The following is a 15522-nucleotide window of genomic DNA, read 5'->3' as shown; positions in this document are numbered from 1 at the left end:
GACCTCCTTAAATGGTGGTCTCTAGTTAGAAGACACGAGTTTGAGCTCTTAGGAGCCTGGATATCTGGAAAATGCACATGCTCACCTATTTCCAGAATACAGGAGTCAGGTGCGTCCTTGAGGCTATAAACGGCTGCTGTCATCTTCACATGTTGTTAATTTGTCTCCTGACTTGAAGTGATGATTCTTTTGCAAACTCATTTTGCTCTACATATAGCTCCATTTTGTATGTTGCTGATTAAATCATACTATCGAAGAAGGGGAATTTTTTTTGGCCTTTTTTCAAAATTAGAGATATTGTAACTTTACAGAAAAATCATGCCGAAAATAGACTTCCCATGTACCCTCTCTCTCATACAGCTTTCCCTGTTAACACTTTGTATTCATGTAGTACCTTCGTTACAGTTAATGAAACAATATTGTTATAATTATACTATTAAATCCAGTCCATAGCTTACATTAGGGTCTACCGTTTATGTCTTACAGACCTATGGTTGGTTGTATTTTTAAAATTTTTTATTCTAGTAACATATAGGCAACACATTCAAATATATGTGTTGGTTTGATGCTCTTATTTCACACTGGGATTAGCAACCCTTTGATTTTTCAGTTTATTTTATGACCTTGTTTTGAATTGTTTGAATTAACAAGGTTAAAAGCTGCTACTGAAATATCACTGCAAAAATCATACTTGGCACTGAGGAAAAGCCTGTTGTTCCTTCGCCTACTGCTGTAGAGTGCTACACACCCTCCTCTGGGGTACAGCAGTGAACGAGGCAGATGCAGACTTCCTCCCTTGTGGGTTTTTGTCATAGTGAGTGGAGGCTGCCAGTTAACGAGCAACCAGAATATATAGTAGTGACTTGGTGACAAGAGCCATGAGGAGGGAAGCGGATGTGGCTCAAGTGATAGAGCCTCCGCCTACCCTATGGGAGGACCTGGCTTCCATCCCTGGGGCTTCCTGGTGGAAAAGAAGAAGAGAAAATGTGCCCACATGAGTACCCGCGTGGTGAGCCAGTGCCCCACACAAGTGAGTCACGTAGCAAGATGATGATACATCAAAAGAGAGACAAGGGGAAGCAGACTTGGCCCAGCAGTTAGGGCGTCCGCCTACCACATGCAAGGTCTGCGGTTCAAACCCCGGGCCTCCTTGACCCGTGTGGAGCTGGCCCACGCGCAGTGCTGATGTGCGCAAGGAGTGCCCTGCCACGCAGGTGTGTCCCCGCATAGGGGAGCCCCACGCGCAAGGAGTGCACCCCGTAAGGAGAGCCACCCAGCCAGAAAGAAAGTGCAGCCTGCCCAGGAATGGCACCGTACACACGGAGAGCTAACACAGCAAGATGACGCAACAAAAAGAAACACAGATTCCCGTGCTGCTGACAACAACAGAAGCAGACAAAGAAGACCCAGCAAATAGACACAGAGAACAGACAACTGGGACATGGGCGGGAAGGGGAGAGAAATAAATAAAAATAAATCTTTAAAAAAATTTTTAAAAAAGAGACAAGGAGAGAGTCAAGAGGTCCCCAGCATCGAATCCCGGTGAATCCTAGAGGAGAGAAAATGAGAAGACAACACAGACAGCAAAAACAGCAGGTGGGGAGGAGGGGAAGGGGGGAGTAATTAAATGAATCTTAAAAAAAAAAAGCTATGGAGAACACTAAAGCTGGAGAAAGTCGTGGTGAGGTTTTTGGGGTAGGAGAGAAAGCAGCACGCAGCTCTTTTAAGGGGGACACCTGATCAGAGACCCCCAGCGGGTGAGGAGCCAGCCCTGGCAGTGGCTCTCCTGCCCAGGGACCAGCGGGGACACCAGCGCAGGTGACAGGGAAGGAGCTTTGGGACCTGCGGGGGCCAGGCCACAGGGCCACGTGGGTGCTGGAGAGCTGGCGTGCCAAGGAGTGCCGCGCGATGAGGAGAGGCAAGAGCCGGGCGGGGAACACCGGCGACAGCTGCCGGCCGTGGCGGGGATGCCGTCCGCCGTGGGGCGCGGGGCCGCGAGGGAGTGTTGCTTCCGCTCGGGAGGAGCCTGCGAGACCTCCAGGGCCAGGAAGGCACTTGAGCCCTGGAGTCGGAACTCGGGGCCCAGGTCCACGGGGAGCACGACTTGGAGGGAGTGGGCGTGCAGATGGTGTTTCCAGCCGGCAGCCTGGGCGGGCTCCCTCGAGAGCAGTGACGCGGGAAGACTTCCCAGTCGAGAGGTGGGGACACGCTTTTGATGTGTCATTGTCTTGCTCCAGGAGCTGTGGGGGGGAGGTGAAAAGTGGCCTCTGGTGGGACGGAAGGGAAACCCAGCAGAGGGGAGTGTCCTGGCAGCCACATGGAGAAGGAGCTTCAAAGAGGGAGGCGTGGGCAGTGGCGGCAGTCGTGGCCACGGTGGCAGTGGTGGCAGTGGTGGCCAGCTCTCCTGAACCTCAGAGGCAAGGAAGCCCTGTGCTTTCCAGCCCCCGGCAGCAGCAGTGAGCGTCTCCTCCTCCCAGAACGAAGCTCTTGCTTCCTGGACACACATGCAGTAATTTTCACCTCTGGCCCACGGCTCATCTACTTGAGAAATTCCTGTGTTTTATGCAAAACTTTCTACTCGTGGGCCCGCCCGGTGATTCGCCTCTTCCAGGGATTCTTGGGAGCCCCGAGGACTTCATCGCGGATTGTTTAAGAACCTCGTGGGTAAGAGAATCACACAGCCGGCTTTGTACCAGCTCTTTCCCAAAACTGATAGCAGGATTTTCTCATCTTTAAACATAACCTAAACCTCTACAGGTCTCTATTCCTAGAGAAAAGCAAGAGACATTTACACATAATTTCATGTTTCCAGCATTCCCGAAATGTGAACTTTCCTGCAAACAGAAACTTGCTTATTTTTCTCCCAGCTTCTTATGAGTTAGATATTCTTTGCACCTCCCGAGCGGATGATGTTAGAGTAAGAATTATCGACAGTGTTTTCCTGTGCAAAAGCCTTGGAATCAAACCACGCATAAATCATGGGGCGAGAGGCATCTAAACTTGCACGATTTGTGGGAAAAAAGGAATACAGACTCTAGCTTAGCATGTATGTAGTCATCTAAACACAATCTTCCACAAATGGAGATTTGTAGGGTCGTAATTCCCGGACCTAATCTCCCTTGACAGCTGCGAGGCCTTGGTTTATGAGACAAGCCAGAAATGGTAAAATTACAAAAATGGATGTTAGCCATAAGCTATCCGGTTTGTAATGCGGATGACGAACGGGGCAATTTGTTTTTGCTCATCCGTCTTTGTTGCTCTTAGTTGATGCACGAATCAGAAGCTACAATGCCCCTAAGATGAAAGCAGTCGTTTGGGTGAGCTGAGTTTCCATCTTTTCCTTTTCAGAAGTTTCAAGGATGGTTCAACTTTGCTTACCTCTTTCATACCAGCAGCCAAATTGAATTTTGCCATGCTTTACGGCACGTTATTCATTTCAACACGACGACAGTTGGCCGAGGTTGTAGTGGTGTTGCAATGCCTGCGTGGATCTTCCTAGATTACAAACGTGTACCCAGGAAAAGGCGGGATGGGGAGAGACCTTACTTAGCGCGCGTTTTCAAGCACTGCCTCGTGCCTTAACCAAGCAGTCGTTACCTGAACCAGGACGTCGGTATTTCGGGGTTTTTTTCATCCTTGGTGGTTGAAGTCATGTGGCTTGTCTTTTTGTTGGGATTTCAGATCCATCTGCACCCCCAGCGCCCGCCAACCTCCGGCTCACCAACTCCACCGCCAACAGTGACGGAAGCGTGACGGTGACGCTGGCGTGGGACGCCGCCGGGGAGCCAGATGTGCCGGTGCACCACTACAAGGTGTTCTGGAGCTGGACAGTCGGCAGCAAGTCCCTCGTGCCAACTAAAAAGAAGCGGAGAAAGACGACAGACGGGGTGAGTGGAAGAGGCGGGACAGGGGCCTCTGGCTCCCGCAGCTCCGCAGACCCTGCTGAGCAGCGAGAGGGCAAGGTGGGGAGGACAGGCTGCCATCCCTCCAGCCTTGCCCAGGGTCGTTCAGAAGCCTGCCTGCAGTTTTGCCTTCTCCATTTTGGGGGAAAACGATTGGATGAGTTCTGTGAGCAGTTCGTATCTAGAAGGTAGTCACAACTCTAGAACAGGAAGAATTTAAATTCTCTCCCTCTCGATTGCCCTGCAATTGAAGATGTCATGCAAAATGTCCTTAGACTTAGGGCTTCTGAAAATAGGTTCTTGTCCTCAGAAGAAGGGATGCTTGGGGCTTCTCACTTGCGGGGTGTTTCCATCTGTAATCTCACCAGTGGAATGGCGAGCAGCTTAGAAAATGCGTATTTGACATTGTGCTTTTCTCATTGATTAAAAGGATTTGTAATGGTTTATTCTCTGGGGGCCAAGGAATGGAATCTTTATTGAACCATTTCTGCAGTGAGCTTTCTAGTGAACATTGGAATTAAAAAAAGAAGTGTTTGGTTGCATGGAAAGGAGGTATTTGATTTCCTTTTAGTATATATTCCTCTACCTTGTTGTTACAAAATTTACATGAACACCTCTCCTCCTAATTCATAAAGTCACGGTCCATAGACAAATGTTTTTAAATGCTTGTTAAAAATAAGTCATATTTTTGCACTAAAGACCTCTCCTCCTAATTCATAAAGTCACGGTCCATAGACAAATGTTTTAAAATACTTGTTAAAAATAAGTCGTATTTTTGCACTAAAGTTTCGAATATCTGTGCCTTTTAGAATATATCTTGAAAAAGCCATATCACTGATATTTAGCTATATACTATTTTGGTTTTATTTTTAAGAAAGTTTCTGGCAGTTTTATCTTTTATTCTGAAAGAAGTTTCAGAATCATAAGAACCTAAAGCAAAATGTGACATAATAAAAAGTTGACCCCTCCCCCCGTACACATCACTGATACCAAACAGCATCAAGGGAATAGTAGGGAAATTTGCAGTTTATTTCTGTTGTAGATACAATAGGTAATAAAATGTAAACAGCAAATTAAATTATAAATGTTAAGAGACCCAGATTATGGGTCTGTCTTTGACGAGTGACAGATATATTTGGATCCACAGAAAGCAAGCTGCATTTTTGGAGTGAATCATTAAAGTCTCAGTGTTAAAGTTTGACCAGTCGAGATTAGGATTAGAACTCAGAAGAAGGCAAAGCAACGTGAGAAATCAGGAAATTTTCTTCTTGGGTGTCAACGATTGCCCATTTCTAAAATCTTTGGTAAATAAACAGGTTGGGAAGTTTCAAGGAAATGCTCTCTTTCAAAGTGAATCCTAGTCTAACTGAATTAAATTAGGGAGAGTGATACACAATCAAGTAATAAGAACGCCCAGCCTCAGGCGGTGGCGATGGGTACTGTACGCGGGTGTCCCTCTCGTAGGGGTTAGGGGGTCCATGAGGAGGCAGAAGCGTTCCACTCCCCATTCGGCTGGTGGGCTGCGGCGGGGGTCACGGCCTCGCAGCCCTGGACCTGTAGTCGCGCTGCCTTCCAGGCGCGTGCGCAGAAGCAGGCTGGTTTCCCAGCTCTGATCCCGCCAGAGCCTGAGGCACGTAAGGACACTTCCTATTAGTTGACGGTAGGCGTTGTACCCATGGTTCCGGGATGCTCCCCACAATCGTATTCTCCCCTGGAAACAGACGGCCCAGGACCTGCACTTGAAGTCAGCATACGAACTGGGATTTAAGGAAGAGGGCTACCTAAGTGAGCGACTGTTTGATGGCCCAAGAGTGTTAACCTTTCAGGCAGCGCAGGCCACACGGAAACCCACATGCTCTTTGCTGGAAAGTGCCCTGCTCCCTCTCTCTGGGTGCTGCTCCAGAAATGACCGGACGAGCGTTTGCTTCCTGACGTGGAGTCCATCCATTTGGCCATTAATAGAAAAGTCAACTCCTGGCCCAGGATCATTTGATGTCATCAGTTTTGTTATGATGATGATGATTTTAGAAGGTACCGGGGATTGAACCTGAGACCTCGTACCTGGGAAGCAGGCGCCCAACCACTGATCTCTCCCCGCTCCCCAGTATTCCCTATTGATGAGAGTTTTGAATTCTAAGCCAACAGCCTTATTTTCCATCATTACAAGTTCTTGCAAGGGACCTCACTGTCCTACTTACATCCAGAAGCTGTAGAAAAACTCTCACTTCCAAGTGCCGAGGTCTGGTTTAGTCCTGGTCCCAGTGTTAATTAGTGGCATCCACGTGCGTATGCCACTCGGTCTATTGATCTTAGTGGCATTCTTGTCTGGCCTAAGGCTTTCTGGGAAAATTATGTTGTTTTTATTGGTTTTGTTTAATGTTGCACTTAATATACAGAGAATTTCATAAGTGTTTGATTAATGTTTGGTAATTAACAATAATTATCACCCCAAATAATCAAAGCATTTTGTTAGGTTGATTTTTCAACCTACTCATAGAAGTGTTAGAATAGATATTATATAAATAGAAGAAGGCTGATTCACAGTTTCTTCCAGATACCATAATGGTGCACAAAATATGCCATGAAAGCCTCTGTGAGTTTTATAAACATCTCTCTGTTTCTCCGCAAGACAGCATCTAGAAGAGGACGGTCCAGATTAGCCATTTCCATGCTACCTGCGAAGATCCCATAATTGGATCAGGAGCTTCAGTAGGAAACTACATTTTGGCCTATCTATGAAGTGTATTTTGATCAGTAATAAAACGAGATATTTAGATCTTAAAGATATAGGAAAGTCTCTGATCTCATTAAACTATAGGTGCACATGAGCTAGAGAAGTCGGTATGCCTTGTCATGCCGTACACGTTTTTGCAAAGAAGGCAAGAGACCTGGAAGGCTTGCAATGGAGTTCTGGTATATTCTCTTCCCTTGCAGTCTCAAAATTCTGTGGTCCTCGAGAGGCTTCAGCCAGACAGCAGCTACATGGTGGAGTTGCAGGCCATCGCGTACTGGGGACAGACGCGCCTGAAAAGTGCGAAGGTGTCACTTCATTTCACGTCCAGGTCCACGCAAACGACGCACAATAGTAAGTCGCCTTATGATTCTTCTAAAGCATTCCATCACCTAAGAAGCACAGCATTCTAGAATCTAGACATAATTGAGTGAGAGGGAGCTGCTTATTGGGAATCGTTACATGCTAAATCATTAAACCAGTAAACAAGTTACTATGGCCTGTTAGCAGCTGTGTATTAAATAGTTTTATGTTTGCATCTTGTGACACACAATATTTGGTGTCCGAGTGGAAACTTCACAGGAAAACTTTAACATGTATCATTCTAACCCATCAATGATTTTTATACGTTCATTGTTTTGGGTTCCTGCCCATAGGCTGAGTTGCATTTCAGGAGCTGTAGCATGAGAATGCGTGCAGTTTCCTAACTGTTCTATCTTTCCTAACAATGGGGCACGCACACTTTATTGCTGTTTCATAGTGATCGTACGTGCTGCTTGAAAAGCTCCCAAATAGTCAGTTGAGCAAAGTCACTAAATATTTTCCATTTTGGTCTTCCTTATTTCCAATTTTTCTAAACTGTGTTCATTACAAACTGAACACAACGAAAGGAGATCAGATGTGACTTCCGCATGAGAGCCCAGAAACTAGCCACTTCCATTTTCTGGCTTTGTTGGAAAGCGGGTCCTGGTGAGAACTGCCCCGTGGAAGGTCCTGGCCAGGTGTCGGGAAGCTGGGGCAGGTGTAAAGAGCCAGCGGGAGAAGAGGCAGCCCAGGATGGCCGAGCTCGTGGGCCAGCAGAACGCACGGGTATCTGCCTTCCCTCCGGGCCGCGGCTGCGGGACGAGTGTGGAAGGAAGAGGGGCCGGCTGGCTCTACCGAGTTAGGGGCGGTGACTGCTCATAATCCCTCCTACCACCTGGGAAAAAGCCGGATCCAGGTGAGCAGCTTGGCTAGAAATGACGCTTTCAAAAAGTGCTGGAATCAGAGCTCTCTACCTTTTTGAGAACTGAACGGCCGCTTTGGAGACTGAGTGGATTTGAAACAAGCCACTATTTTCATATGTGAGTCTGGGCACAATATAGCTTTTGCATAAAAGTTCTCATGCGCACCTTGCTATGTGTTTAGTGACTTCAGTCTTTTTTAATTCATTCGTCTGTTCCTTCGTCCCACTGAAAGTGCTTGACTGCTCGTTATGACATTACTGTGTATTCTAATTAGACATCACTGGGCATAGTTCACGTGACATTAATAGAGTATAACCTGTATACATGTAGACTATAGAAAAATAGGTTCAATACATACTACATATATGCGCAGGTACATAAACAAGCACGCACATACATCCACACAGACACGCATTTTTTGCCAGTGCTCGGCCTTAAAAATGCCTAACACTGATTTTGGGAGCTCAGCCTGTAAACGTACTTACCCAGAGAGCAGAGTGGCCTGTGCAGGGCCCCGGGCACAGTGGGGACTGGAGGAACTCACGCGGCGGTGGGAGGGGAACGGGCGTGCGGGAGTCCTGAGGACCAGGCCAGCGCTGGGCTCCCGGGGCTCAGGGCGCCCGTGCACGCAGGTGCAAGGGAAGGGCGCGTGAGTGCAGATTGCTGGGCAGGAGCTGGGGGAGGACCGGGCATCTGGGAAGAATGGAGGAGGAGCGGCCGGCCTCTCCCTTGGGCTGTCATTGTCTCCCCTGCATTGAGCCGCCCTCCACGTGCTGAGGACCCCTGGGCCTCGCAGCCCGGACCCTCCCTCAGTTCCAGGGTCGTGCGTCTTCTGCCACTCAGAACCTCCATTTGGACGGCTCACAGGCGTTCCACACACGCATTGTCGTCCCCCTCCCGCCTCCTCGTCGCCCGTGCTTTCCTCTCTCCACGCACAGCTCCGCCCTCCGCCCTTGTGCTCTAGCCAGAAATCTAGAAGTCCACCTGTGTTCTCTTGTCTTGCTCCGGGACATCCAGTTCTTCAGGAAGTTCTTTCACCTCTGATTCTGTGTGGCATTGATCGATGCTGTCCTTTCTCTCCTGAAGTCACCGCCAGCCATCCGGTCTTCCAGGCGAGTGGCTGTTGCTCTTCATTTACTGCTTCCTGCCTTTCACCCTAATTACCTCCAGGCCCAGGAGCTTTTTCAGACCTGTTCCAGGAAGTAGAATTTAAATAAATGCCACTCAGTATAAATGTCTCTCCATTCAGCCATCTCTGCACCGCATCTTCCGCTTTTCTAGGAGTTTCGGCAGTCGAGTCTGATGTGGTGGTGAGTCCTGGAGGGGCTGGGAGAAACGGATGGCTTTGGGGCTCCCTTTCCAACAACCAAGGCTGCTCATCTTTTATAAGCCGTTTGCATGTTTTAACCATAGCCTCCAAGAGTTTGTGTTTTTATTTGGTTGATTATTCCAGAGGAATTTTCCTTCTGGTGAGACCTTCCGATCAGTTGGGAAGACACTAGAAGGATGGCAGTTTAATTGAAATAGTTATGTAGATACAAATTATATTCAAAGGGTGACAAAAAGGATACTCACTATTTGAGTGGCTGCCTCTGAGGACTAAACTCCTTTTGTGGGCATCTTTAAAAATTAAATCATATCTTACTTGACAAATAAAGATGTATGATAGCAAACCTTTCAAAGACCACTTTATTCTCAGGATTAACTGGTTCCTCTCAAGAGATTTCAGAAAATTAATAACAGAAAATAACAAAAGAAGTAATAGGGCAAAGCTCCTTGGTAACACTCATTGTTGGGTCTTAGGGAATCCTACCCAAGGGGATGGATTTAGAAAAGATTATGCAAGTTACAGCTTAATGTTGTTCAGGATTTTACCTCCTGGTGTTGATATATAATCTCATAAATACAAATATATGACTGTTACAAGAGCACCATATATTTCACCAGAAACCAACTAAATGTGAAGAATAATTACAACTTTATAGTGTAAGCAAGGGAAATTATATTTTATAGAAAGGAGGGTACTAAATGTCACCATATAAATTACTTTTTGAATTATAGTTTCCCAAGCCTGCAGCTACTAGTTGTTTTAATGGGAACTCTTTCTCCAGGAGCTATGGCTGCATGGCCATGTAGCTCTAGAAAAGAGTCCCCTGAAGGAAGAGGACACACGCTGTCTTAATAGAAACAGCTTGTTTTTTTGTACAGGAGGACTATTTCCAAGGTTGACAGATTCCAAATGTTTTATAGTCACTTCGTGAAACTGCAATATTTTTCCAACTCTCCTAAATAAAAAAATGGAGTGCAGAGAAAGTACTCTGAATCTCTCAAGCTGTAAAAATAGTCAACATTTTGCCATTTGAGAAAACAGCATAGATACTTGAGTCTCTTAACTTCTTTATGATTTTTAAAAGCATAAATTAGACGTCTCCCCTCGTCAGAATATAGTAGAAGTAATTTCTACCCTATTTTGGTTTTCTCCTGGAAGTAGAGGTCTCCGAGGCAGAGGAGTGCATCTCAGCCTGCCAGGGACCTTGAAATGGCGTCTGTTGTTCAGCAGCGGGACATGTGGATGGATTTCAGCTCTGGAATCATTTCAGTAAAGGAACAAGGACTGAAACTTGAATTATATAAAATATGGTCTTACAGTACAATTACAATTATTACAATTAAAGTTTGCCTAGAATATAAAAGGGAGGAAGAAGACAGAATTCACAGAGGTTATCCCGTGGAGCTTCCTCAGTATCACCAATTACGAAAGACATACCCGGGCTTGTGCAAACCTTAAATCCTTTAACCAGGGGGATTCTTGGGGTGTCAAGCAGAGAGGGCACCTGGCCAGGAGCTCAAGGGCTCTTTTTCCCTCTTCCTCTCCTCCTCCCTGGCTCTGAGCTTACTGTGCTGTGCATCTTGGGTTCTCTACATCATGGAGAAGCTTAGTCAGTGTTTCTCAATCACCTAAACATTTATTTGAACTCCTTAAAGTAAAATATTCAGAATATAAACCTGATGAATGTAAGTATCCAGGCCTTTAAATCAGATCCTCTGGGTAAATGATTTACTCAGCACATGAGTCTAATACAAAATAGACAGTTGATGCAATTTTTCATAGGGTTCCCCACGTTCCTTTATGGGTCCTGGCTCACCCCATATTTGGAGTTCCCCCTGTCTCTCCTTCCCTCTCTCTCATCTTCCCAAGAGTGTGACCCTCACAGCTTTATTAGAAAACTTTCAGTCAGTGCAGCTCAACCTGTTCTACCTCCCAGGGCTCTTTGGAATTCGGAGAGCGTAAAGGTCTTGATTTGAAGAGCAGAAGTTCTAAGAATGTGACTTCTAAAACCAGGGCGTATATGAAGATGACATATGAGGCCAGGGGGAGATGTGTTGATACTCTGAAGCCCTCTAAGTTGTCCCCGGCTCTCAGCAGAGGAGGCATGTTGGGATGGAAGGACATAAGCTTGCTTGGAAGATGGCCCCGGGTGAAATCTCCACTTTATCGCTGTTTGAATTGTGTGCAACTGGACGTATCACTTAACATTTCTGTTTTGAACCTGTGTGTACTAATTCCTTGTTCTCAGGGTCAGCAAATGATGGCCTGCAGGCCAAATCCAGACTGACACCTGCTTTTGTAAATAAAATCTTCTTGGGACACGGCCACGCCCATTCATTTGCACAGAGTCCACATCTGCTTTCACGGTACAGCAGCAGTTGGGTAGTGGGGAGAGCACACATACGGCACTCAAAGGCGAAAATATTTGCTAGCTGGGTCTTGACAGAAAAAGGTTACTTATCCTGCTCTGTCTCATAGGATGACAATATAAATATAAATAAATAGTGACAGAGTTCATCACCAAACCAAGACCTGGAGTCAAAGTTAGGTTTCCTGTGCTTGCTGCAACAAGGAGGATGCGCCCTTGAGGAACATGTGGGAAGCCCCTGTCGAACCAAACTATACTATTCCACAGAGCACTCGGCAAATAAATATTTGGTAATGGCAAAAGAGCCATTCATTCATGTATCAATTCATAGATTTATTCATTTCATTTCATCTAGTTCATATTTATTAAGCAACTACCATGTATCTATAAGTGTGCTAGGCAGTGGAAATCCAAAGAAGATGAAGATCAGGGTCATTCTCCAGAGAGTTCAAGATAGAGTTGGAGCAGCAAATTAAAAACAAAAACAAACAAACAAACAAAAACCCTGCTTAATACTGGGAAAACACAGGCATGCTGAAGAAGAATTTTTTCGGATTACAATGGGAGATAATCACTGAAGAACAAGGAGGTTTGTCCCTGGTGGACACATGTAGTGCTGATGTGTTCCGAGTGAAAGGAGTCTGAAATACAAAGATACGAAGGATCCAAACCACTATGAGGAATTAGTTTTAGTTAAAGGCACAAGAAGGAGAATATGCAGCTGAATTCTAATAGAAAATTACAAAGAAAATTAAGTCTAGAGCAGGATGATCCCAAACAAAGACACAATAAGAAATCACCTGGGAATGAAAGCTTGAATTTACCTGATCCAAAGAACTATTTTATTGTGTTTTGTTATTGTGTTATAGCTGTATACCTCTGTCTCCCATTGGCTATGGCATTCTTGAGCCTAAGACCCTTCTTGGTCACTTTCATATTGACCTTACTTTGCAACCAGTATGTGCTGAATACATTTTTAAATAGAAAATAGGAAAACAAAAGTTCATGTTAAAAACAATATACATTCTGTATTAGTCAGCCAAAGGGATACTGATGCAAAGTACTGGAAATTGGTCAGTTTTCATAAAGGGTATTTATTTGGCATAGAAGCTTACAGTCACAAGGCCATAAAGAGTAAATTACTTCCCTCACCAGTCTGTTGCCATGTGTTAGAACACAATGGCTGCCGATGTCTACAAGGGTTCAGCCTTCCTCTTTCTCTCTTGGGTCTGTGGTCCAAGCTTCTTCCAATATCATTTTAGACTGGGATGAGTCTCTTCTCTCTCCCAGGGCTCGTTTCTCTCAGAGCTCAGCTGCTCTGCTTTCTTCACAAGGTCTACTGCTGACTGTCAGGCGCTCTCTCTTCCCGGGGCCTCTTCTGTGTCTATGGAGTCTGTGTTCCTCTCCTGTGTGCTTACTTCCTGGGGCTCCAGCTCAAAACTCCAACTACCTTCTGTGCCTTGTTCTCTCTGTGAATCCCTGCCCACTTGGTGGGCTGGGATTCAATGTCCTACTGATGTGGCTCAATCAAAGCCTTAATCATTATTTAATCAAGTAAAAGTGAAACCTCTGAATTTAATACATACAATCTAATATGCCCAGAGGAACAAACCAGTTTACAAACACAATCTAATCTCTATTTTCGGAATTCATAAACAATGCCAAACCGCTACACATGTCAGTGTCTTCTCATTTAATCTCTCCTAAAGTGCCCTTGTTTCTTCATGTTGAAACAACCCTCCAGTGTGCTCCTGCAACTCCTACGTTAGAAGTCTTTCAGCACTTTTTCAGTAAACAGGTGGCAGTGGCTTGTCAGACTTCCACCATTCTTTCCTTGACCACCGTGCTCCGATACCACGGTGTGCATGCCTGGTGTGGAATCCTCTCGTTGGTCCCGTAAGTATCTGCAGACAGGTCTTTTGCTATTGTGAGAACCCCTCAAGGTTAAGACCTTTACAGCTGCAGCTCCTGGCTCAGCACTGGGCTCCTAAGAAGTGCCCACTCAGCATTTACAGAAATACAACGAGTGGGTGTGACCTTGCGTTCCATCCTCCAATCTAACATATTGTCGCCATTGCATTGCATTTCACTTGCTGAACATTTTAGTATTTCACTCGAATATCTGTCAGAGATTTGGAGATCCGCTACTAATAGTAGCGAATAGTAGGTAGATGGATTGTTGAGTGCTGTGACAGTCTTTGGCCTTTGCCAATCTGAAGATCGAAGGTGTTAGACCGTATTTCTGTATAGCGCCTTGGACCAACAATTGATACACAATGCTGACATATTGGTGAAAGTCTATTATTTTCATCAAATGGTATTTAATATTATTTTGGTTACCTCATTCATGACCACCAAAAAAAACACAACACATGTAACAACTTTCTAATGACAATTTTCCCCCAAATGTCCCCAGATAATTCCTTAACTTAGAGCACAATGCAGGCATGGTGAATATACATTGATTGCCAACTTGAATTCTGGGTAGTACATGTAGGATATTTTTAGGTATTGCAATATCTAACGAAGTTGGGATCATCAACTTGAGCATGAAAGAATCTGCAGTAATATTTTACTTTGAAAACTGGCACTAAATATAATAACAAAATGAAATGAAAAACACCGTGATGAATTTCTGGATATCCAATCCCTTTAAACAAGTGCTTTGTATTTATTGCAGTAGAACAACTTGAGAAAACTAGAAAAAGTGTGATTCAAATACAGTCCCCTTTCCAAAAACGACGACCTGCTCGGCTCCTGGAAATCGGAGCTCCGTTCTACCAAGACAGCCAACTGCAGGTCAAGGTCTACTGGAAAAAGACTGAAGGTGCGTGGCTGTTTTTGCTTCTTTGTTTTAAATAGCACAGAGATTGACATGTACTTATGAAAGAGGAATGCCAAGCTCCGGTATCAGTAATAATTCGCTGAACAAAACCCTCACATGCCTCCTTTATGTACGTATTACTGCCTTCCTCTTTCTGGGTTGATGTTGATTACTGCCAATCAAGATCCCGTTCTGCCATCAGAAATAGTCAACTGCTTGAATTTTGTGATGTCAGGGATATTGGCCTATCTTCATATCTTTCCTAGAAAATTGTGACTAAAACACTCCAAGTATTTAATATTTTAAGTTGTAACTTGTTCGAAACTAGTTTTTATTAAAAACAAGGCAGACCCATAATACAGATAAAAGGCCACTATCATACCATGGACATGGCATTTTGTTGGGTTTCCTTTAAGAAGTTCCCTCTGCATGGATTTTTTAAACTGTCATTTAAAAATTACAATGTATATATGTATGCATGTGTGTTTTTACATATGCACATGCACACATCTATATGCACATAATATATTGTAGGTATTTTTCATAACATTTTTCACACATTGTATGGATACGTCATTATTTATACACAAACGCATACATCATCATTTCTTTAGAGTGAAACATTTCTGTTTAATGGCTAAAGCTGAAGTGAACATTTATCCTTAGGATAGATTCATTTTGTTTGTTTTCTTTACTTTTAGAATATTTATTTTTGCACTATTTGATATAGTGTTTTAGAATTGTTTCGACACATTTATTTTTGTCATTCCCGTGCATTTATAAAAATATAATGAAACTAGATTTTTTTCAAGAATTCTTAAAAATGTTCCCATCCTCTAAAGTGATATTTCACTCAGGTTATCGATGGCTCATGCTGTCAGGAATACTGGCATTGGAGCAGTTCTTGTTCCCAAGTTGTCTTCCAAACTGCTAAAATTCATTCCACGGATAAAAGAGCATTAATATTGTGTATTAATTAAAGCAAATTTTTTAAATTAAATTTTATGCATTATATTAGTCGGCCAGTGGGGTACTGATGCAAAATACCAGAAGTTGGTTGGTTTTTATAAAAGGTATTTGTTTGGGGTAGGAGCTTACAGATACCAGGCCATAAAGCATAAGTTACTTCCCTCACCAAAGT

General features: G+C 44.5%; 1 protein-coding gene across 3 annotated transcripts in view; it reads left to right on the top strand.

Moving 5' to 3' along the window:
- LOC101445075 (anosmin-1) overlaps positions 1–15522 on the top strand; it is an 808672-nt gene that overhangs the window by 771321 nt on the left and 21829 nt on the right. For all 3 annotated transcript variants that reach the window (XM_058292228.2, XM_058292227.2, XM_004466288.4), the window contains 3 exons: positions 3682–3887; positions 6837–6987; positions 14238–14384. In XM_058292228.2, coding sequence (XP_058148211.2) covers positions 3682–3887; positions 6837–6987; positions 14238–14384 — 504 coding nt within the window. The remainder of the gene's footprint in view (positions 1–3681; positions 3888–6836; positions 6988–14237; positions 14385–15522) is intronic.

The sequence above is a fragment of the Dasypus novemcinctus genome, chromosome Y (genome assembly GCF_030445035.2).
Source record: "Dasypus novemcinctus isolate mDasNov1 chromosome Y, mDasNov1.1.hap2, whole genome shotgun sequence".
In the NCBI taxonomy this organism is placed as follows: Eukaryota; Metazoa; Chordata; class Mammalia; order Cingulata; family Dasypodidae; genus Dasypus; species Dasypus novemcinctus.
This window is presented reverse-complemented; position numbering and strand designations above follow the sequence as displayed.